At 44.4% G+C, this 24,214-nt stretch overlaps 1 protein-coding gene across 3 annotated transcripts; it reads left to right on the top strand.

Moving 5' to 3' along the window:
* Nucleotides 1–7,130: 7,130 nt before the first annotated feature.
* Nucleotides 7,131–23,478, top strand: LOC121567644 (major facilitator superfamily domain-containing protein 1). Of its 3 annotated transcripts, XM_041877822.2 has the most exons (17): nt 7,131–7,370; nt 7,617–7,669; nt 8,214–8,326; nt 8,926–8,968; nt 12,025–12,092; nt 12,196–12,304; nt 12,421–12,523; nt 16,623–16,721; nt 17,207–17,318; nt 17,706–17,762; nt 18,116–18,272; nt 18,617–18,714; nt 18,906–19,018; nt 19,104–19,151; nt 19,347–19,413; nt 23,056–23,167; nt 23,237–23,478. In XM_041877822.2, exons 1-17 carry the CDS (start codon nt 7,145–7,147, stop codon nt 23,294–23,296), a joined length of 1,638 nt encoding a protein of 545 aa, XP_041733756.2. In that variant the 5' UTR covers nt 7,131–7,144; the 3' UTR covers nt 23,297–23,478. The 3 variants fall into 3 exon arrangements, with proteins under 3 accessions (XP_041733756.2, XP_045075752.1, XP_041733757.2); XM_041877823.2 differs by lacking the exons at nt 23,056–23,167; nt 23,237–23,478 and adding an exon at nt 20,230–21,353 and having other exon boundaries at nt 7,143–7,370; XM_045219817.1 differs by lacking the exons at nt 19,104–19,151; nt 23,056–23,167; nt 23,237–23,478 and having other exon boundaries at nt 7,142–7,370.
* The last annotated feature ends 736 nt before the right edge of the window (nt 23,479–24,214 follow it).

Consider the following 24,214-nt stretch of genomic DNA (forward strand, 5'->3'; position numbering starts at 1 on the left):
TATGATCTCTCTCCCTCACCAGCAACAAGGCCTGGTATTTGGGCAGGAAATACATGAGCTACAATGCCGTTAGAGCGGTGAGTGGAGCCAGGGGAAGGCCCATTCTTCACCCTCAGATTAAATGATCTGGCAGATGACCATGCAGGAGTGAATTATAGGAAATTCTAAATGACATTCATGGAAATTGCATAAACCCTGGAGATACTGTAGTGTACTCAGAGGAGAACGTTTTTTTAAATGACAGAAAAACTGAAAAGAGATATGGGCGAGGGGTGAAAATTCACATGATTACAGTAAGTGAGTGGGCCTATGATTTCCACCTTGAGAGGTTGAGAGACATCAGTTGGTACAAGCTGCTGTCATTGAGGTCATGAGGGTCCTGATCCCATTGTATCAGGGCATTCTTGCAGTCCCATGAGGAATGTTACTCACTCTGTAGAAGTGTCCGAGTGTCTGCCTGTGATACATGTCTACCACACACACACAAACACACACACAAACATTTTTGTTAATTTAATTTAAATATTTTTCTTTAAGTAAGCAACCGTAACACACACACAAAAATACACAAACAACAAGAAATGTCGTTTCGTTTTTCTTTATTGATCAAAATGCACAGTAGAAGAAAAAAGAGGGGGTAAGAAGTGAGACGTTTTGACTGGTTTGTTGTGGTATCTAGTGCGTATCTATCAGTGTTCAGCTGTAACTAGTCAGTAGTCCCTGAAGATGTCAGGATGATCAGCAGGCTGCTACTACAACTCCACGCCTCTTGCTGCTGGGTGCTCTGTAAGATAGAGACAGAGAAACAAAACACATTTCCCCAAAGCTTACCAGCGTTCCCGCCCCACTTTACTAATGTATAGGCCTAGCTGAATCCCACACTTACCATAGTTACAACCTAAACTCGCCTTGATCAATAAAATTAAATCAGAGGACATAAATGAGGCTAAGCCAAGAAGCTAAACTCATCTATGGTGAATTGTATTGTTTCCAAGTTAATACCATTGATAATATATCTCTTGCCACTTACCGTTGGAGACCCACAGAGAGTGAGTCTGACAGTCTGTCCAGACAGTCTCACAGGTCCTATTTATAGGGTTTGGCACTATGACATCATCGATGATGTAATCTGCTGCATTTTGCAGTCGTCACATTGGTCACGTTCCCCTGCTCAGACATTGCATGCGTCAACCAATGGTTGCGTGCCACGTCAGCGACTGTCATCGACTGACAGATTGCTATAACATACGATGTGGCAGGCTGATACAGTGCCTACAGAAAGTATTCACACCCCGTGACTTTTTCCACATTTTGTTGTGTTACAGCCAGAACTTTTTATTGATTAAATTGAGATTTTGTGTCACTGGCCTACACACAATACCCCATAATGTCAAAGTGGAAAAGTGTTTACAAATTACTTAAAAATGAATGTCTGAAATGTCTTGAGTCAATAAGTATTCAACACCTTTGTTATGGCAAGCCTAAATAAGTTCAGGAGTAAAAATGTGCTTAACAAGTCACATAATAAGTTGCATGGACTCTGTGTACAATAATAGTTTTTAACATGATTTTTGAATGACTACCTCATCTCTGTACCCCACACATACAATTATCTGTAAGGTCCCTCAATCGAGCAGTGAATTTCAAACACAGATTCAACCACAAAGACCAGGGAGGTTTTTCAATGCCTCGAAAAGAAGTGTACCTATTGGTAGATGGGTAAAAATAAAAAAGCAGACATTGCATATCCCTTTGAGCATGGTGAAGTTATTAATTACACTTTGGATGGTGTATTAATACACCCAGTCACTACAAAGATACAGACATCCTTCATAACTCAGTAGCTGAAAAGAAAGAAACTGCTCAGGTATTTCACCATGAGGCCAATGGTGACTTTAAAACAGTTACAGAATTTAATGGCTGTGATAGGAGAAAACTGAGGATGGATCAACAAAATTGTAGTTACTCCACAATACTAACCTAATTGACAGTGTTTGAGCCAATTTAGACATATTTGTATAAGAGATAGAACATACAGAGGACCATGTATGTGTGTATTGTGATGTCACGAGAGGCTGTGTCCTGGAGGGACGTTACATCCCCCTGAGGTGGCTGCAAACCCAGACAGCTATGGCTCCATCTGCTGGTATGGTCGGGAACTCCAACCCTCTGTGGCCAATCTTCCCACGCAGCTGAAACCAATCAGGGGCTGATAAGCTGGAGTTGTTTTGGAAGGGAAGAGACACGGTCTGGGAGGTGGGCTCGGAGAAGAAGAGAATTGTGTTATAATTTCGTTAGTTGCCGAAGACCTTTAATAAAAATCCTTGTTTTGGTTGAACCTGGACTCCTTGCACTACTTGGGCAACCCCGCTGGAAGCGGTAGCCTCTCGTGGCATCACAGATGGTGGAGAATACGGGCACGCTCAAGCGTTAATAGTGCATGTCAGAGGAGGATACCGAAGGTTTGATCACCCAGTTTTCCAAGTTGGCCGTAGGCTCCCCGCCCGACTGAAATGGAGGACATATTGAAAGCCCTTGTTGCTGGCCAGCAAGCCCAGATGCAAACAAACGTGGCTCTCTTGGAGGAGCAAAAGAAAGCCAACCTTCTGAAGGCAGAGGAATTGCAGTTGCAGAGACAGAGGGTGGTCCAAAATACCCGCCCAATAAAGGCAAGTGACTTTATATCTAAGATGGGAGCTACCGATGACATTGAGGCATACCTGCATGCATTTGAGGCCACGGCCACTAGGGAAGCCTGGCCCAAGCAACAGTGGGGTTGGTCTGTTAGCCCCCTTTCTAACCGGGGAAGCGCTGAATGCTGTCCGGGACCTGGGCCCTGACCAGGTTACTGACTATGATGCCCTGAAGTCTGAGATCCTCAGCAGATATGGACTCACAAAGTTTGGTATGGCCCAGCGCTTTCACAGCTGGACCTTCCAACCAGACCAACCTCCTCGGGCGCAGATGCATGAACTTGTCCGAATCGCAAGGAAATGGCTGGATCCGCAGAGGAATACAGCAGCGGCGGTGGTGGAGGCCGTTGTGGCGGATCGTTACTTACGCGCCCTGCCTTATGAGGCAAAACGGTTCATCAGTCAACAGGCCTTGACCACGGCTGATCTGACCGTGGAAGCTGTGGAAAAGTACCAGGCCACAGCGGAGATGCTGAATGCTTCCCGAAAAGACCCCAGGAGTGCGGCCCCACCACAAATGGGAAGAACCCGTCCAAAGGACCCCAAGGTCTCGAACCCAGCCACGTCAGGACTTATCCCGGCTCCAGGGGGAGCCAGAAACCAGGCGGGTCCAAGAAGAGTACACCAGGAGGGGGGAAACTTCGACAGTGTTACCGGTGTGGGGAGATGGGACATATCTCCTGGCAGTGTGGGAAACCAGCCGATGAACCTATGCCCACTGCGGAGTCCTCCAGCTCAGCACCCACACACCGTTTTGCCTCGCTCTTGGGAGTCGTAGATGGCGGCCCAGATCGACCCCCCACCTGCCCGGTAACTGTGAATCACCATGATGTGGAGGCCTTACGGGATTCTGGTAGCCGGGCCACCCTGGTGCGTAAGGATTTGGTGGGGCCAACGTGTCTGACCCCGGGGAAAGTCCTCCCAGTTTCCTGTGTCCATGGGGACACCAGAGAATACCCCATTACTGAACTTACAATGACCAGCACACGGGGAACCATACACACGACGGCGGGGGTGGTTGATTCCCTCCCCGTCCCTGTCCTAATTGGACGAGACTGCCCAGCCTTTACCCACTCTGGAGAGAGTCTCAGGAGAGGATAACCCGAGTACCTCGGAAACGGAGAGGCAAGACTCATCCTGGGAAGGCTCCGGTGCAATCCTCCGAGTTACTCACTCCCGCCCGGGCTCTGATAGGGATGGCAGGTGCCCAGACCGACACAGAGACGGAGCTACAGAATCTGGACAAAGAACTGTCTGGTCTGGAAGGGGACCGCTGAGAGGTATCGTTTGTTAAAGCAACAGTTAGACATGAAGACAGAAGAGTTAGATATCCTCCAGGCTAAACTCCAACAGAGCTCCTTCCATAAGCAACAGGAGGAGCTGGAGAGGCTGCGCAGGACCATCGAGGAGTGTGAGGAGACCCTGCGCAGTAGTAAGGAGGTCCAGAAGAAGGCAGAGGAGAAGTACAAGGTGTTGGAGAACAAGATGAAGAATGCGGAGGCAGAGAGAGAGAAGGAACTGAAAGCTGCTCAACAGAAGCTAAACTCTGCTAAAACCAAGGCTGATGCGTTCAGTAAGAAACTCAAGGAGAGACAACAGGAGGCTGAGTCCCTGGTCCTAGAGGTGGAGGAGTTGAAGAGAGAGCAGGCTGGCAAGCACCACGGCAATGCGGACGCCCTCTCCCGGCGTGATGCCTTCTTCACTGCCTTTACCCCGACGAGGACGTCGGTCCCGAGGAGGGGGATGTGTGATGTCACGAGAGGCTGTGTCCTGGAGGGACGTTACATCCCCCTGAGGTGGCTGCAAACCCAGACAGCTATGGCTCCATCTGCTGGTATGGTCGGGAACTCCAACCCTCTGTGGCCAATCTTCCCACGCAGCTGAAACCAATCAGGGGCTGATAAGCTGGAGTTGTTTTGGAAGGGAAGAGACACGGTCTGGGAGGTGGGCTCGGAGAAGAAGAGAATTGTGTTATAATTTCGTTAGTTGCCGAAGACCTTTAATAAAAATCCTTGTTTTGGTTGAACCTGGACTCCTTGCACTACTTGGGCAACCCCGCTGGAAGCGGTAGCCTCTCGTGGCATCACAGTATATATATAGGAAATATGAATGTATGTGATGAAATATTAGGTACCTTTATGATTTATACTTGCCTGATTGAGATTTATTATTTTGTTATTAGTGTATCTTAGTTTTTGGCTCCCCCTCTTGCCCATGCATTGAACTGTGGCAAGTGTGTTTGTGTATAAATCAAATCAAATCAAATCAAATTGTATTTGTCACATACACGTGTTTAGCAGATGTTATAGCGGGTGTAGTGAAATGCTTATGCTTCTAGCTCCGACAGTGCAGTAATATCTAACAATTACGCAACATATACCCAATACACACAAAAAAGTAAGGAATGAGATTTAAGAATAAAAACATATATGGACAAGCAATGACAGAGCGGCATGGACTAAGATACAGAAGAATATTATAGAATAGAATGCAGTATATACATATGAGATGAGTAGTGCAAGATATGTAAACCTTATTAAAGTGACTAGTGTTCCATTTCTTAAAGTGGCCAGTGATTTCAATAGGCAGCAGCAGCCTCTAATGTGCTAGTGATGGCTATTTAACAGTCTGATGGCCTTGAAATAGAAGCTGTTTTTCATTCTCTCGGTCCCAGCTTTGATGCACCTGTACTGACCTCGCCTTCTGGATGATAGCGGGGTGAACAGGCAGTGGCTCGGGTAGTTGATGTCCCTGATGATCTTTTTGGCCTTCCTGTGACATCGGGTGCTGTATGTGTCTTGGAGGGCGGGTAGTTTGCCCCCGGTAATGCGTTCGGCAGACCGCCCCACCCTCTGGAGAGCCCTGCGGTTGTGGGCAGTGCAGTTGCCGTACCAGGCGGTGATACAGCCCGACAGGATGCTCTCAATTGTGCATCTGTAAATGTTTGTGAGGGTTTTAGGTGATAAGCCAAATTTCATCAGCCTCCTGAGGTTGAAGAGGCTCTGTTGTGCCTTCTTCACCACACTGTCTGGGTGGGTGGACCATTTCAGTTTGTCGGTGATGTTTACGCCAAAGAACTTGGCATACACTATAAGTAAGGAAGTTGGGCCTTCGGGTGTGGGGGAGTCCTAGCTAGACGCGGGAGCGGTATAGTCCTTTGACCATACATACAAACAGACCATATTAGGTATTTTCATTTCAAGTAATCTATGCTTCAAGTTGATTAGAGAATCATTTCTTATTAGATATAAGAAAAATACATCATTTTTTGTTGCACCATATCCCTGGATCTCATTGAATGTTTTGCCGTTTGGCTTTTGGGAACTTTCGAATGTGGACTGTATCGTCTGAAACAACCCAGCTTTAGGCTTGGGCAGTAGCTATGTTCAATTGGTAAGGATGTCACTACAGACAGAGTGAAAAGAAGGAAGCCTGTACAGCAGAATACAAATATTCCAAAACATGCAAAGGCACTAAAGTAATACTGCAAAAATGTGGCAAAACAATTAACTTTATGTCCTGAATACACAGTGTTATGTTTGGGGCAAATCCAATACAACACATTACTGAGTACCACTCTCCATATTTTCAAGCACAGTGGTGGCTGCATCATGTTATGGGTATGCTTGTAATCGTTAAGGACTGGGGAGTTTTTCAGGATGGAAAAAGAAACGGAATGGAGCTAAGCACAGGCAAAATCCTAGAGGAAAACCTGGTTCAGTCTGCTTTCCAACAGACACTGGGAGTTGAATTCACCTTTCAGCAGGACAATAAAACCCAAGGCCAAATCTACACTGGAGTTGCTTACCAAAAATACAGTGAATGTTCCTGAGTGGCCGAGTTACAGTTTTGACTTAAATCTGCTTGAAAATCTATGGCCAGACCTGAAAATGGTTGTCTAGTAATGATAAACAACCAATTTGACAGAGCTTGAAGAATTTTTTAAATAATAATGGGCAAATGTTGCACAAAGCTCTTAAAGACTGATTCTAACATGTATTGACTCGGGGGTTGAATTTTTATCTAATCCAGATATATTACTGTTTTATATTTCTTTTTTGTTTCTTTTTTTTGTTTTACAAATGTTAGACACAGGATTGTGGGTTCGATTCCCACGGGGGGGCAGTATGAAAATGTATGCACTCACTCACTGTAAGTCGCTCTGGATAAGAGCTAAATGACTAAAATGTAAGACCACCTCGATCACCCCTAAGCCTATAAAGCTTCAACAATGTCTATATATCTACTGTCAAATTAAATTCAATCTATGGGGTCATTTATTATTGGAATATGAATGACCCGGCATAGCAATCACCATTGTATTGAATATTCTAAAATAGAATATGCAAGGCTCAGCTATTTTTACCTGTTTACGGTCTTTCGCTTGTTGCTGAACTATTTTGCACTCCTTTTACAGCAACGCTCAGCAGAGGCGAGTCACGTGGAGCTGTATGTCATATGACTGTCTGCGCTCCGTTAACCTGTTTTCCTTCCATTCGAAAACACAGACGAAGATGGCGGAGGAGCGACAGAACCTTTTGGACGATGAAGGGGATACCTCGTCTTCAGGTCCCAGAAATGAAAGCGGACCGGTCAGACCGATGTCCGCGCTCTGTGACCCGAAACGGCTGCCTCATCGCATTTTCGTTCTGCTTTTTATGTGCTTTCTGGGATTCGGTGAGCAGGGCGGTTCCAACAAAATTCTTTGGAGAGAGTTTAGGCTTCATTCAGCTAACTGACTATCAGACTAATTGCTTTTGGATATCAGACATCGTTGAATCGTTGTTAGTTTGATTATCTTTAACCATGATGTAGCCTATGACTGTATCAATAAAATCAGAGCGGGTTTAGAATGTAGCGGGACTTTGATGTACCAAACACAATGTATCAATTCTACCCACTGACAGCGTTACTTTGTTTCAGGAAGTTACTTCTGTTATGATAACCCCGCTGCTTTGCAGACTCAAGTCATACAGGTGAGGAAGGAGGAGTGAAGTTTCCGTCTGTCACATTCACATGCAGAACTTTGGTGTCATGCGACCGACGACACCGTCATGTCACTCTGTCGTCATTGTAACCTAGCCTGCTGTATGCCAGAGCCTTCCTCCAATAATTCAAAATGGGAAATAACTTCACAAAATTAATTGTAGCTATTATAACCCTATGGAAACATTCATATTATATGGATGTCTGTTGACTCATCATGACACCACCATGATGTTGTAAACTTGCTTATAAGTGAAACAAAGCAATGTGTCATCTTTGGTGTTCAGTCAGCACTAACAGGGAAATGGCCAATTAGAACTAACACAGCTACGTTTCACTTTCATTGTGCAGAAAGGTTTTCAAATACTGTAAACAACAGACCAATATCAGGTCATACCAGGTAGTGTATGGTTGGTCCATACACTCACAGTTCATAGTGTTTCTCTGCCTTTGTTTTGCTTTCTTAAAGAGACCCTTCTAGTAATTTGGGCTTCCAATGCACTGACATTCTCTCTCCTCTCTGGTCTGCAACAGGACATGAAGCTGAACACATCCATGTTCATGCAGCTCTATGCCTGGTACTCCTGGCCCAACGTGGTGCTCTGTTTCCTGGGGGGCTTCCTGCTCGACAGGGTCTTTGGCATTAGGTAGGACCACAGGTTACCAATGAAACACTAATGTACAGACACCTGTTCCCTGCATGGAATTTTTGGTTATCGCCATCCAAGGATAACCATTTTGTACTGAAAAAAACATGGTATTTAACCTCTTGCGTCCAGTGACAACCTGGTTAGTCACATAACGCATGCATAGTGCTGTGCTGCTCAGAGCAGAAACGGTATGTGTACAATACATAGATAAGGTGAGGTTTACACACTAGGGACCTTTTACGTCACATTTGTATAATATGATAAGGGATTCTGTAATCACCCTGGTGTGGACGCTGGTTGGAGGTGTGTTTTTCCCACACTCCTCCATGGACAATACAGCCTGTGTATCTACTGTAATATGGGCAGTGTTTGTCTGCCAGTGCTTTAGTAGGAAATCCCTAGTCTCACCATGAACCTCTGACAACAAATGATGCTGAGGTAATTGTGTGTGGAGGATTAATCTGAATCTATGATGAACTAGGGCTGTCATCTCCAGCAACACAAGGAGAGATAACATTGTGATGAACATGTTCAAATTCACTTCATATTATCCCCATGTAAACATCGTTTCTGTCACTGTGCTTCCCTCCTGGTAGGCTAGGAACGATAATCTTCGCCCTGTTTGTCTGCGTTGGACAGGTAGGTACACACCACACGATGGAGATGTGTTTGAGAGCTGTATTTGAGAGCTGCTCTACTACAAAATATGTAGTACAAATTCAATTGATCTATTTCCAGTGGTGTAATGTACAATGAATTCGGAAAGTTTTCAGACCCCTTGACTTTCCACGTTTTGTTACGTTGCAGCCTTATTCTGAAATGGATTAAATAGTTTTTTCCCCTTATCAATCTACAAACAATACCCCATAATGACAAAGCGAAAACAGGTTTTTATAAAGTTATGCACAAAAAAAACAACAACAACAGAAATACCTTATTTACATAAGTATTCAGACCCTTTGCTATGAAACTCGAAATTGAGCTCCGGTGCATCCTGTTTCCATTGATCATCCTTGAGATGTTTCTACAACTTGATTGGAGTCCACCTTGTGTAAATTCAATTGATTGGACATGATTTGGAAAGGCACACCTGTCTATCTAAGGTCCCACAGTTGACAGTGCATGTCAGATCGAAAACCAAGCCATGAGGTCGAAGGAATTGTCCGTAGAGCTCTGACAAAGGATTGTGTCGAGGCACAGATCTGGGGAAGGGTACCAAAACATTTTTGGTTCACCTTCCAACAGGACAACGACCCTAAGCACACAGCCAAGACAACACAGGAGTGGCTTCTGGACAAGTCTCTGAATGTCCTTGAGTGGCCCAGCCAGAGCCAGGACTTGAACCCGATCGAACATCTCTGGAGAGACCTGAAAATAGCTGTGCAGCGACGCTCCCCATCCAACCTGACAGAGCTTGAGAGGGTCTGCAGAGAAGAATGGGAGAAACTCCCCAAATACAGGTGTTCCAAGCTTGTAGCGTCATACCCAAGAAGACTCAAGGCTGTAATCGCTGCCAAAGGTGCTTCAACAAAGTACTGCGTAAAGGGTCTGAATACTTATGTAAATATGATATATATACAGTGGGGAGAACAAGTATTTTATACACTGCCGATTTTGCAGGTTTTCCTACTTACAAAGCATGTAGAGGTCTGTAATTTTTATCATAGGTACACTTCAACTGTGAGAGACTGAATCTAAAAAAATCCAGAGAATCACATTGTATAATTTTTAAGTAATTAATTTGCATTTTATTGCATTACATAAGTATTTGATACATCAGAAAAGCAGAACTTAATATTTGGTACAGAAACCTTTGTTTGCAATTACAGAGATCATACGTTTCCTGTAGGTCTTGACCAGGTTTGCACACACTGCAGCAGGGATTTAGGCCCACTCCTCCGGACTTTCAGCTCCCTCCAAAGATTTTCTATTGGGTTCAGGTCTGGAGACTGGCTAGGCCACTCCAGGACCTTGAGATGCTTCTTACGGAGCCACTCCTTAGTTGCCCTGGCTGTGTGTTTCGGGTCGTCGTCATGCTGGAAGACCCAGCCACGACCCATCTTCAATGCTCTTACTGAGGGAAGGAGGTTGTTGGCCAAGATCTCTCGATACATGGCCCCATCCATCCTCCCCTCAATACGGTGCAGTCGTCCTGTCCCCTTTGCAGAAAAGCATCCCCAAAGAATGATGTTTCCACCTCCATGCTTCACGGTTGGGATGGTGTTCTTGGGGTTGTACTCATCCTTCTTCTTCCTCCAAACACGGCGAGTGGAGTTTAGACCAAAAAGCTCTATTTTTGTCTCATCAGACCACATGACCTTCTCCCATCCCTCCTCTGGATCATCCAGATGGTCATTGGCAAACTTCAGACGGGCCTGGACATGCGCTGGCTTGAGCAGGGGGACCTTGCGTGCGCTGCAGGATTTTAATCCATGGCGGCGTAGTGTGTTACTAATGGTTTTCTTTGAGACTGTGGTCCCAGCTCTCTTCAGGTCATTGACCAGGTCCTGCCGTGTAGTTCTGGGCTGATCCCTCACCTTCCTCATGATCATTGATGCCCCACGAGGTGAGATCTTGCATGGAGCCCCAGACCGAGGATGATTGACCGTCATCTTGAACTTCTTCAATTTTCTAATAATTGCGCCAACAGTTGTTGCCTTCTCATCAAGCTGCTTGCCTATTGTCCTGTAGCCCATCCCAGCCTTGTGCAGGTCTACAATGTTATCCCTGATGTCCTTACACAGCTCTCTGGTCTTGGCCATTGTGGAGAGGTTGGATTCTGTTTGATTGTGTGTGTGGACAGGTGTCTTTTATACAGGTAACGAGTTCAAACAGGTGCAGTTAACACAGGTAATGAGTGGAGAACAGGAGGGCTTCTTAAATAAAAACTAACAGGTCTGTGAGAGACGGAATTCTTACTGGTTGGTAGGTGATCAAATACTTAAGTCATGCAATACAATGCAAATTAATTACTTAAAAATCATACAATGTGATTTTCTGGCCTCTACATGCTTTGTAAGGAGGAAAACCTGCAAAATCGGCAGTGTATCAAATACTTGTTCTCCCCACTGTGTGTGTGTGTGTGTGTGTGTGTGTGTGTGTGTGTGTGTGTGTGTATATATATATATATATATATATATATATATTATTATTATTTTTATTTTTACATTAGACCATTTTTTAAAAACTATTTAATCCATTTTAGAATAATTCTGTAACGTAACAAAATGTGGAAAAAGTGAAGGGGTCTGAATTCCGATTGCACTGTACTTATGTGAAAATACTTTAAAGTACTAAAGTCATTTTTCAGGGTATCTGTACTTTACTATTTATATTTTTGACAACTTTTACTTGTAATCCACTACATTCCTAAAGAAAATATGTACTTTTTACTCCCATACATTTCCGCTGACACCCAAAAGTATTCGTTTACATTTCGAATGCTCAGGATGGACAGCAATATGGTCCAATTCACACACCTATCAATATAACGTGTTGTCATCCCTACTGCCTCTGATCTGGCAGACTCACTAAACACAAATACTGTGTTTGTAAATTGTGTCTGAGTGTTGGAGTGTGCCCCTGGCTGTCCATCTGGTTTGCTTAATGTAAGGAATTTGATGTAGAGTATTTACTTTAACTTTTACTCAAGTATGACAATCGAGTACTTTATCCCCCACTGTCTATTTCCACAGATTATAGTTGCTGTTGGGGCACTTCTAGATCTATTCTGGTTAATGGAGGTTGGACGGTTTGTGTTTGGGTAAGATGCTTTTTAGACTAAGAATATTTTGTCACTGAGCTAGTCCTTGTTACAGCTCCAAGCCACTTCTCTCCCCCTAACTAAGTGCTCTCTGTCTGGGTAGGATCGGAGGTGAGTCCCTGGCTGTGGCCCAGAACACCTATGCAGTGAACTGGTTCAAAGGGAAGGAGCTCAACCTGGTGTTTGGTCTTCAGCTCAGCATGGCCAGGCTGGTAAGGACACACTGGAAGCTAAGTATAACACTGTATTTAGATTACAGAAGGACATACTTAAGGCATTATTTATGTGGCTGATCAGGGTGAGTGTTGGCCTGTCTCCTCTCGCTCAGGGCAGCACGGTCAACATGAACATCATGGGCTGGGTGTACAACCGTGTCGCTGACCTGGTAGGCTCGACAGGACACACCACTCTGGGAGTCTCACTCATGATCGGTGAGTTAAAAGTGTGTGTGTGTTAGTGATGCGTGGGTCAGCTGTTTGTTCACCCGCACCCACCAGCAATTGATAATAACCCATCCGCAACCGCCCGACTGTGATAAAGTGAAAATCTGAGGCCCACACCCGACCCTAACCCGCAAATATCTAAAATGCGCTGTACAGTCTTTTTTTTCTCTTGAACAATTTATTGAACAATTACATTTCTCTTGAGCATTTTAAAAATTTGTGCACCTATTGAACAGTAGCCTATTATTTTACAGAAAATCAACAAAATGTGAAACAATGAATGGACATCTTGTAGGCCGACTGCACAGTTCTCTTTTTCTTTAAACATTTATTGAACAGTTAGGCTACGTTTTTTATTGAGCAATTGAGCATTCTTAGGCCTATTGAACAGTAGCCTATAATTTTACTGAAAGGAAACAAAATGTGAAACAATAAATTGACATCTTGTAGGCCGACTGCTTGTGTGGGCTAATATCCTATACCACTATATGAATTAATGAAAAAATATAATGGAAAAGAAATAGGCTATAACACAACAAAGTTTAGAAAATCAAAGTACCCACTGACCAGTTATGAGGCTATAATTGCCTACTTTGTCTTGCTTTCTTTTGCAGCACTTTTAAGAAACAGAATAGCGTCCGCTGTGCCAGGTTTCAGTCGGTTGCGCCTGGATTCAACAACGCGCCCGGCAGTGCTGAAGGCGCGATCACTCGAGTGCTTCATGCCGGAATGCAGATAATTATATTTTCAAAGAGACTGGAGTTGAGGGAAGTTACGCTCCTGCTTCTCCCAAAAAGCAAGCAAACTTTACTCCACACAATCCTCCAGGGAAAAGTGAGTGCTTCTGTACCTCTGGATTTTGTCGATCTCTTCGGCCTCTCTCGACCTCCCACTCTGTGAAGTTAAATCTTGTGCTTCCAACTGTAAAGTTAATATTTAATAAGACTAGGCCTAATAATTACCTTTGCTGAAATCCTCTGTACATGGTGCTGGAACTCCATCAGTGTCGGCGCAAGGCAGGTCTATGGTGCTGAAACTTGACTTGGGGGTGGAGGGGCTGGAGGGGCTGGCTCTGTCAGTCTCCTGGCTTGGTCGTACACAGCGACTCGTTCTTGGAGCATCTTCAGTGTTTAGAATTTTGGGCACAGGAACGTGGCGAGTTTGTGTGTGGGAGGTAGCAACATCTTCTCGGTGAGGAGCTTTTAATGCTCGTAAGCAAATATGTACCTTGTAGAGTGGATCTCCATATGTTGGCTCACAGCGTTGTTTTAGTTTGTGAAACCAGAGCATCATCAACTGGAGAGTGGGGTATTTCTCTCCTTCTTGCTCTACAGATGCTGCCTTGAAGACTGACAAAGTCGATGAGTACTCAGCTCATCCTGGTAAATGCCCTTCATTCAATCCAGTTGGTCTTTGTTTTCGAGCATTTGCCGTATTTCTGTGTACTGCTTGCTGACCAACTCCAGCATGTCAGCCTTGCTGTTCCAGTGAGTCTCGCATTCTTGGATTACTGCACGGGGTAACTTTGGCGACAGCACTGGTCTTCTTTTAGGTTGGTCACAAGGCTCTTGCATGCTTCCATCATCTCAGGAACTTCACGAACACACTCTGGTGCCTCCTTTTCTTGGAATTTCTGTTTTAGGACTGTGTGCAGCACATGAGCTGTGCAAGGGATCCAGTGGTAGTTGCGCAGCGCTGCCTTTGTTTGCGCCCTGGTCACTCACAAACACGATTTTGGAGAGACGGTCACCTGGAATTCCAAAGTCATTGAGTTCCTTGCTGATTTGCTCGTGGATGTTCTCTGCTGTCTTCCTGAGGTAGGCGTCAATCTCCACGTTGGTGATGACGCGAGTTTTCAGTTGCCAATCTTCTGTCAAAAAATGGCACGTAAGCACAGTGAATTCCCTTTTGTTGAAATCATCCGTCCACATGTCTGTGGTAATGGCAACGCCACCGTCATCTAAAGCCTTTTTGATTGACTCAGACAGTGTAGCCTTCTCTGTTGTGGCCTCTTTGGCTCTTTCAAACACTCTGTCTGTGTTGGATGACAGAGTTGGCCTTGACAGCTTCATAAAGGGCTCCAATCTTAATAAGCCCTTTCCCGAAACAATGTCAAAGGAACGCAAGTCCACAAAACAGAAGTCCACACAATCATCAACAAACTTGGATTTCACCTGCAGTGGTATCTTTTTGCTGTCAGCGTACATTTGAGATGTGCTTGGAGCTGGAGACCTGACTTGCTGGTACGCGGTTCAGCTGGTTGGGCTGGTTGGGCTGGTTGGGCCTGCCCTGTCTGCAGGTATGACGTGCCATATTTGAAGTTCCCGTCTTGTGACTGTCGAGTTTGTATAGCGCCTCACAATCATCACACATAACATAGCCGGCACTGCTATCATCCTCTTTTACCACTTCACCAGATCTTTCCTGGCCCTCCCTTCTCTTTATTTTCAGCTTTCCATTCTGCAGCTTATTGACTTAAACTCCGACACTGTCCTTTTTGCCTCAGTGGATTGACGTTAAATTTTTCTGCCCAAATTCCCAAAAGCATTTGGCGATTGCCGCATGTATTTTTTCACACATACAGTTAGGCCTTATCTGAGGCTTAGGCACTAATGCCAGATAAAAGTTATATTCAAAAATAATAATAATACTCAATGTAGCCTATAGATGGGCACAAGAATTATGAATTGCACAATTTTAATGATTTGTTTCTCTTTATTCAACCCGACCGACACCCCACCCGCCCTTCATCCACACAACATTTCATGACCCTAAACCCGCCCGCACCGCTGATATAACCGCAGGGACTGCGGGTTATGAGTCAACCTGCGCATCACTAGTATGTTTGTGTGTGTATTTAGTATTTTAGTAGGATTCCCATTAGCTGTTGCTTAAGCAGCAGTTACTCTTCATGGGGTCCACATATAACATGACATAATGCAGAACCACACATTTTGTGTGAGTGAGATGCATGTCCACATTTGATCAGGAGGACCGTGAGCTAGATTCCCAGGCCTGCTGTCTACATTGAGCCTCAGGTTACATATCTCTCTCCATCCATGACAGCACTGTCTGCAACACCATACCATTTCTATTACAACTGCTCTCTAATCTCAGCACAGGGAGGGGAGGGGAGGGGAGCGGGGGAGAGGAGAGGGAGGAGAGGGGAGGGAGGGGGGAGAGGAAGGGAGGGAGGGGGGAGAGGAAGGGAGAGAGGAGAGGGAGGGAGAGAGAGAGAGAGGAGAGGGAGGGAGAGAGAGAGGAGAGGGGGAGAGGAGAGGGAGGGAGGGGGAGAGGGGGTGGGGGAGAGAGAGGGGGAGAGGGGGGGAGAGAGAACCAGAACCATTTTTCCTGTCATTTGTCTGATGAATCATGTGATGGAAGAGGTGTCAGTTTCGTGATGCTTCACTTCTCTTTTCACTTCCTCTTTCTCTTTCACGGTGGGTGACCTCACTCGCTCCACAGGAATAAGAGGAGCCCAGCAGTCTGTGTGTTCTCTTCAGCAGGACTCAACCGTACAGTCCTGTAACATTATAATGGAGCCCCAGTAGATATGTGCCGATGCTTTACAGAAACTACATAGCAGAGGAACATTAAGGCTGTGAGATGGCTCTAATATGTCCATACCCTACTGTTAATTCAAACCAAAACCTACTGCATTTTGCCACATACTTATTGACATTTCACCTGGTTAATGGTGAATATTTATTGGACCACAGACCCCTCTGTCACTCACATCGCATCCCACCCTCTACAGCAGAGTGTGATGTAGAGATTTAGTTTGAGGCAAATCAAACATTCGACCACCCCCAAGAAATCGAAAGCATTCTAACAACCGCTCTCGACACAAAATCTAAAGTAAAACTTTGAGGTACTTATTTATCTAATTACTCTTGACTGTGGGGCCTAAGGAAGCAGTCATGTTTATTTAGACTGAACTAGACAGGTCTTTAAAGATCCTTCCCAGGCTCTTCTCCTGAGGACTTACCCTGTGGTGCTGCTGTAGGTTCATGAGACACACACCTACCTGTTCATAGCTGATATAATGATTTCCTGTGTCTCTCTCTCTCTCTTTCTCCTTCTCCAGCTGGGGTGACCTGTATATTCTCTCTGGTCTGTGCTCTGGTGTTGGGCTTCCTGGACAAGCGAGCAGAGAGGATCCTCAACAAGGAACAGGGAGGGACCGGTGCGCTAACATGGCAGTCAGTGACTGCCTCAGATGATGTGTGTCGCAATCAGAGCTGAACAACACAGGATAATGGCATTGACAGGGATGATCGTCATTATCTATGTGCTATGGTTATCATGTCCACTGTATTCTGACAACGTTAGTGTGAGGAGGGAGGTGGTGGAGGGTAGGTTCCTTCTCTTAAGAATCTGTTACCTGTCACCATTAGTCTCATTTTGCCTTGATTAATTTAGTTGATAAAGGAGCTCTTTATTCAATTGGGAAACCGCCAACTCCCCGTTGCGTGTAATCTTGTTGTCAGAATTGATCATTGGGAAGGTAGCCTGTGTTTCTCTGGGCTGGCTTTAGTGTGACAGGGGCGGAGGTCAGGGGTCGTAGTACTACTTCCTGTGGGTTATTGACTGGCTGTCACACCCCTTTCCCAAGGTGACGCTTTAGCCAAGACTGGTTCTGTGTGTTGAACATGTGTTCTGTGTGTGTAGGGGAAGTGATCAAGCTGACGGATGTGAAAGACTTCCCTTTCCCACTGTGGCTCATCTTCATCATCTGTGTGGGCTACTACGTGGCCATCTTCCCCTTCATCGGACTGGGACAGTGAGTAGCACACCAACCATCACTCATCATGTCTTATCCGTCAAAACCATCACCAATATGGCCAGCTTTTTATCACAACTAGTTATTTGGGATGCAAGATGATTGTAGATCATGGATTAGGTGCTGCCCCTTGCTCAAGCTGATCCCCTCGAACACAATGTATATTCTCCATCATGTAAAATACCTCGGATGAATATCATCTTTACTTAGAATAATCTTTATTGCCATTTCTCCCAAGCTGATTAAATAATTAATTAACATGTAATCTAATCCTCTGAGTGGGTAGGAAAGATAAAGAGTACTAGGGGGAGAGATACAGAGTGAGAGAGAGATACAGTGCTGAGTGTGACTGACTGTCCTTCTCACCTCTCTGTCTTCCCCTTGCAGGGTTTTCTTCATTGAAAAGTTCAACTTCTCACCTCCTGAAGCAAGAGCAATCAACAGGTAACGCACACCACTTTTACCCCAGTCTGAGATGCCAGAATAACTCAATAAGGAGAGTGATTCAATTTGGACGGAGTGAGGCAGTGCCACTCAGCTTTTTGTTAGGAGTTCTTCAAATGAGGTTTGTTTTAGCTCTCTTCTCACCTCAGGCTAAGAACTGTCACAACACATTGCAACTGTAACTGTCTCTATCACCCTTCTAAACACTATCTCCCTCTCTCCTTTTCTTTACCTCCTCACACTCTCTCCTTGCCCTTTTCTCTCCCTTCTTCCCTTCATCTCGCCCTCCATGCTTCTCCTCCTCCCTTCCTCTCCTTCTCTCCCTCCTCCTCCACCCTCTTCTTCTCTCCCAGTATTGTGTACATCATCTCGGCCCCAGCCTCCCCCTTGTTGGGCTTCATGGTGGACAGGATAGGGAAGAACGTGATCTGGGTGCTGTGTGCCGTCGTCACGACGCTCATAGCCCACATGATGCTCGCCTTCACCTTCTGGAACCCCTGGATCGCCATGGTGATGACCATTCTCCATTCTATTACCGTTAGAATGATGCAGAGTGGTTCACAGCAGAATATGACCTTGGAGACATTAGTAGGACATTCACTAGAAACCTAGTGTATGCAGTGATGAGCGGTAGGCCAGACTTGGATCACTGGGTCCTTGAATACTTGCATTTGTTTAGTCCTGGAAGACAATTACATCCTGCTTCCAGAGGATTGGATTATGCAGTATGTTATGCAGTCAGATTTTATTTGTTTATATATAGTAATTGAGATGTATTGTGACTGGGTAACCAGGTATAGTGAATGGTGTTGGTAACAGTGTTGATAATGCTACTGTGTATCTGTGTCCTCCAGTCCCTGTTGGGTGTGTCCTACTCCCTGCTAGCCTGTGCCCTGTGGCCCATGGTGGCCTTCGTGGTGCCAGAGCATCAGCTGGGGACAGCCTATGGCTTGTAAGTACACCTGCTCCCACCCACCCCGTCTGTGTAACCAGAAAACTGCCTCACACCTACAGGTGTTTGCATTCTATCCATCATTATTTGTGACTATGATGATACTGCTGCTGCTGCTGTTGATGGTGGTGGTGGTGATGATGATGCTGTTGTTCTTGATGATGATGATGCATGGCCTTCCTACCTCCCAGCATGCAGTCCATCCAGAACCTGGGCCTGGCTCTGATCTCCATGGCAGCAGGATCTATTCTGGACAACAAGGGATACCTCTTCCTGGAGGTCTTCTTCTGCGCCTGTGTCTGCTGTGAGTAACACTTCTGTGTGTGTGTGTGTGTGTGTGTGTGTGTGTGTTGAGTCAACCAATAAATGTCTCTCTCTCTCTCTCTCAGTGGCGCTGATTGCGGTAGTAATGCTGTACTTTGTTGATTATCTACGAGGTAAGAGAGATGGGAGCTGGCCCCCTGACACCACTCACAGTGGAGCGTGCCTTATGATATCCTCACTAACCATGCTCTTTGATATCCCTCTCCCGTTCTCTCTCCCACCCTTTCTCTTTCTGTCGCTTTCTGTCCTTCTCCCTCTCTTTTCCTCTCTCTCCCCTCCTCTCTCCATTACTCCCTCTCTCTCTTCAGGAGGAGATCTGAACCTCTCAGCCTCTGCCAGGGCCAAACTCCTGAAGGGCTCCAATTCAGATTCAGAGTGAGTATCCATGACCTTTCACCTTTCCCCCCTCCTCCTCTTACACTCAATACAGACAAGAGCCACTGAACGTTAGGCTCTCAACCCACTCATAAGGAGAAAGGCAAGGACCTATTATCCATGTATTATCAATCTATTATTAAACATCCAACTGGTGCTGGACTAAAAAGAAAAGCCTGCAACTCTGACGTTCTTCACTAGGGTTCCAAACCTCTCACCTTATCTGTAGAGTCAGAGAAAGTTGTAAGAGAAAACCTCTGCAATATATGATCCCAAGTGGGTTTAATGAAAACATTTGAGAAAAGCCATTTCAGAGGTTTGTGGTTAACATTCTGAATTAATCATGTGCAAGCTTAGTAGATCATATGAATGCTCTGGATTGAGTAAGATGGATTTACACTTTGTCTATATCAAGAGTGTATTTAGTGCTCAATCTGCATAATATGTTTTGATGTATGGTTTTCTTGCACCTTTACCAATTCTGGCTCTCCTAACTCTCATACACTGTTCCTGAGTGTGGTCCATGTGAACGTGGTCAATGTGTTGTCTAACCTGCTTCTGCACTTGTGTGTAGTGTCACTGCTCGCTCGGCCCAATTCCTCTCCAACATCTTGTCTCTTTCCCTCTGCCCTTGTTGACTTGCCCATGCAGATGTGAAAAACAGGATGAAGCTAATGTTTCACTTATCAACAATTCAACAAGGGCAGTAGAGAAGGATTTGATTTATAATTCTAGTTGGTCTGTGTCTGGCTGTGTCTGGCTGTGTGCTGAGTACCCCAGACTAATGCATTGGCCCTGTCCTGTGCTGTTTTCCAGGTGAGAGGGCACACAGTCCTGGGCCTCAGTGCCAGCTGGCTGTACTGACCCAACCACAGCTGTCAATCACCAACTAGGGGGTGTGTCTGCACTACTGACTCCTCCCACCTGCACACTGACCCATACCTGCATTGTAACTGACCCCTCCCAGCAACATACTGACCAATCGCAGCTCAGATGCTGACCCCTCTGCTCTGACATCACATACGGATTCCTCGTCTCACTGACTCCTCCCTCCAGTGGCTGTGTCAGGGCTGGCTAATGACTGACTGGTGTTTGTGCATGCTTTGGAACCTCAAACCTCAGCACCAATCATACTTTAATGTCAGTAGAGTGGGGTACCAGAAAGCACTTTAAACATACTTTTAAGTGTTTTAAAAAGGTTTTTAAATGTCTGTGGAACAAGGCCCCAGGCTGAGTGACTTTTACTTCAGAGATGTAAAGTTATTCACCGATTAATGCACGTCCAGATGAAAAATCACCCACACTATAAGAGGTGAAATGGTTAGATTTTATTTAAAAAATATTTTTAAGCATCTCTCTAAAACCAGTATGTTAGAAAGGACTTAGATTGTCCATCAATGTTATGTATGTTTTTTATTCATATTGTTCAGAAAGGTCTACATTTTTACTTCAACTTTTTGATTATCAAAACAAACAGTTGGTGTGCTTATAACTTCTATACGCCCATAAATTAATAATCTGTGTAATCATGAAGAAAATGTCATCTAATTGGGAGCAGAAAACTAACCCATCTCCTTTCCCGGCTTTTGCATACAGTCAGGTCATTCTGAACGGTAATCATATACGCATCATCTAGTTTGACAGATTTATGCTGGAGGATTTCAGAATCTGCAGTGTGTTAAATTCTTTATAGCGCCGTTCCTTCATTAAATTCCTTTCTTTGCTCTTGGCTGGTCATAGAGGCTCGTAAAACTTTACACCGTCACACCATCAAGGCTAAGGCAGACCTTGTCAAAGTGATAAAGGAATTTAAAGGGAAACATTAGAATAACATTGGCAATTGGGTGGAAACCCTCGTTGCTGTACACAGTGGTGTAAAGTACTTGAGTAAAAATCCTTTAAAGTACTACTTAAGTAGTTTTTTGGGGTATCTATACTTTACTATTTATATTTTTGACTACTTTTACTTCACTATATTCCTAAAGAGAATAATGTACTTTTTACTCTGTACATTGTCCCTGACATCCAAAGGTACTCGTTACATTTCGAATGCTTAACAGGACAGGACAATAGTCCATTTCACACACATCATGAGAACATCCCTGGTCATCCCTACTGCCTCTTATCTGGCATACTCACTAAACACAAATGCTTCGTTTATAAATAATGTCTGAGTGATGGAGTGTGCCCCTGGCTATCCATAAATTTAAAAAAACTAGGAAAATGTTGGCCCCGTGTAGCTCAGTTGGTAGAGCATGGCGTTTGCAACGCCAGGGTTGTGTGTTCGATACCCACGGGGGGCCAGTATGAAAAATTTATGCACTCACTAACTGTAAGTCGCTCTGGATAAGAGCGTCTGCTAAATGACTAAAATGTAAATGAAAATCATGCTGTCTGGTTTGCTTAATATAAGGAATGTGAAATGATTTATACTTTTACTTTTGATACTTAAGTATATTTTAGCAATTACATTTACTTTTGATACTTAAGTATATTTAAAACCAAATACTTTTAGACTTTTACTAAAGTAGTATTTTACTGGGTGACTCACTTATACTTGAGTCATTTTCTATTAAGGTATCTTTACTTTTACTGAAGTATGATAATTGGGTACTTTTTACACCACTGGCTGTACAACTGAATGAAAGGATAAATACTTTGTTTTGTGATCAATAAACATCAAATCTCAGGAAATTGCCAAGAGACAATTTCATATGTTGAAAACCACTAAATCAAATTATCATTCTAATGTCAAAATCACTTTTGATTGTTTTTCTATTGTAATGAGTGATCACTTCAAAGTCTTTAACCCTGAATCAGTTTTCTGCAGGAAAACCCAAGCTTGAACCAAGTGGCTTGCCATAGCATAGTATTAGTTCAAATATTGTGGTGGAGGAAACCAATCCATATACCGCTAAAGTTGTGATGGCTGTTTGTTTGTTTTTGTTAGCTGCAGCATAGTCTCTGTGTAAATTGCACTGAGAGTGCTGTCTGTTTAGAGTTGATCTCTCTAACAAACTTCTAACAGCTCTAAATAACATGTTCTATGGCTCCTACTGCCTAGAGCAGAGGTCTCCAACCCTGTTCCTGGAGAGCTACCCTCCTGTAGATTTTCACACCAACCCCAGTTGTAACTAACCTGGTTCAGCTTATCAACCAGCTAACTATTAAGAATCAGGTGTGCTATATTAGTGTTGGAGTGAACCTACAGGACGGTAGCGCTTCATGAACAGGGTTGGAGACCCCTGGCCTCGAGGTACCATGTTTAGTCATAAATTCATAATTTTTTACAAATGTTGCAATAACAAATTACCTCAAACTACTCGTTGAACTTTTAAGTAATTTTAAATCGCTGTAGTTTAAATATTATAAATTGTTGACAATTTGGGGAAAAAATGTAACGGGATGTTTTTGTTACATATCTGATGTTCACTGTGGTTGTTAAAGAACATTATCAGGACATTGTGTCCTTGCCAGATCTGATTGTCATTCTGTCTGATCAAATTGACTTTTTATATACTACAGTATTGTCTCAGGACAGCAAATAAAAGTTTGTAAAAACAGACTCAGAATTCTCAATAATGGTATATTTTATTTATTTTTACCATGATGATTATGCCACTCCCCCTGCTGTCCTTGTAGAGTTGAGAGGCATCAGAGGGTCAGTCTGCAGACTGAGGAGAAGCTGGCCAAACTCAGGCCCATGTCTGCTTTTGGCCTTCGCAACCGCTACCTGTCCAGACTAGGAGCGCAGGTACACACACACCACACACACACAAACACTGTATGCACATGGATGCTAAATTCCTTCTCCTTCCTCCAGCTCCCAGATCAGTACTGTACCCACCTGTCTTCACTGGCACACAGAAGTGTACTGAAGTGATGCGGACTACTCTGCACTTAACCCCCTCAACATCTAAACCCAGTCTGTGCATAGCTGAAGGAATTAGTTTGGGGGTGGGGTGGGGTGGGGGGTATGGATATGTCGGTCTGCAAATACAGGACTATTAAAGGCCCAGTGCACTACTTTTGTGAAAAAATATTTCACCCCCACATTTTATTTATTTATATACAGTGGGGAGAACAAGTATTTGATACACTGCCAATTTTGCAGGTTTTCCTACTTACAAAGCATGTAGTGGTCTGTAATTTTTATCATAGACTTCAACTGTGAGAGACGGAATCTAAAACAAAAATCCAGAAAATCACAGAAGCCACTGCTCCAAAACCGCCATAAAAAAGCCAGACTACGGTTTGCAACTGCACATGGGGACAAAGATCGTACTTTTTGGAGAAATGTCCTCTGGTCTGATGAAACAATAATAATGACCATCGTTACGTTTGGAGGAAAAAGGGGGTTGCTTGCAAGCCGAAGAACACCATCCCAGCCGTGAAGTACAGGGGTGGCAGCATCATGCTGTGGGGGTGCTTTGCTGCAGGAGGGACTGGTGCATTTCACAAAATAGATGGCATCATGAGGAAGGAAGATTATGTGAATATATTGAAGCAACATCTCAAGACATCAGTCAGGAAGTTAAAGCTTGGTCGCAAAATGGTCTTCCAAATTAACAATGACCCCAAGCGTACTTCCAAAGTTGTGGCAAAATTGCTTAAGGACAATAAAGTCAAGGTATTGGAGTGGCAATCACAAAGCCCTGACCTCAACCCTATAGAAAATTTGTGGGCAGAACTGAAAAATGTGTGCAAGCAAGGAGGTCAACAAACCTGACTCAGTTGCACCAGCTCTGTCAGGAGGAATGGGCCAAAATTCAACCAACTTATTGTAGGAAGCTTGTGGAAG

Source organism: Coregonus clupeaformis, chromosome 6 (assembly GCF_020615455.1).
Source record: "Coregonus clupeaformis isolate EN_2021a chromosome 6, ASM2061545v1, whole genome shotgun sequence".
NCBI lineage: Eukaryota > Metazoa > Chordata > Actinopteri > Salmoniformes > Salmonidae > Coregonus > Coregonus clupeaformis.

Bases quoted from the DNA above. Each gene is read 5' to 3' on its own strand.
- LOC121567644 (XM_041877822.2), top strand. From the start codon at position 7,145: ATGTCATATGACTGTCTGCGCTCCGTTAACCTGTTTTCCTTCCATTCG. The intron at 7,670-8,213 runs GTGAGGAAGGAG...GGTCTGCAACAG, and splicing joins TGCAGACTCAAGTCATACAG to GACATGAAGCTGAACACATC. The intron at 18,273-18,616 runs GTGATGACCATT...TGTGTCCTCCAG, and splicing joins GGAACCCCTGGATCGCCATG to TCCCTGTTGGGTGTGTCCTA.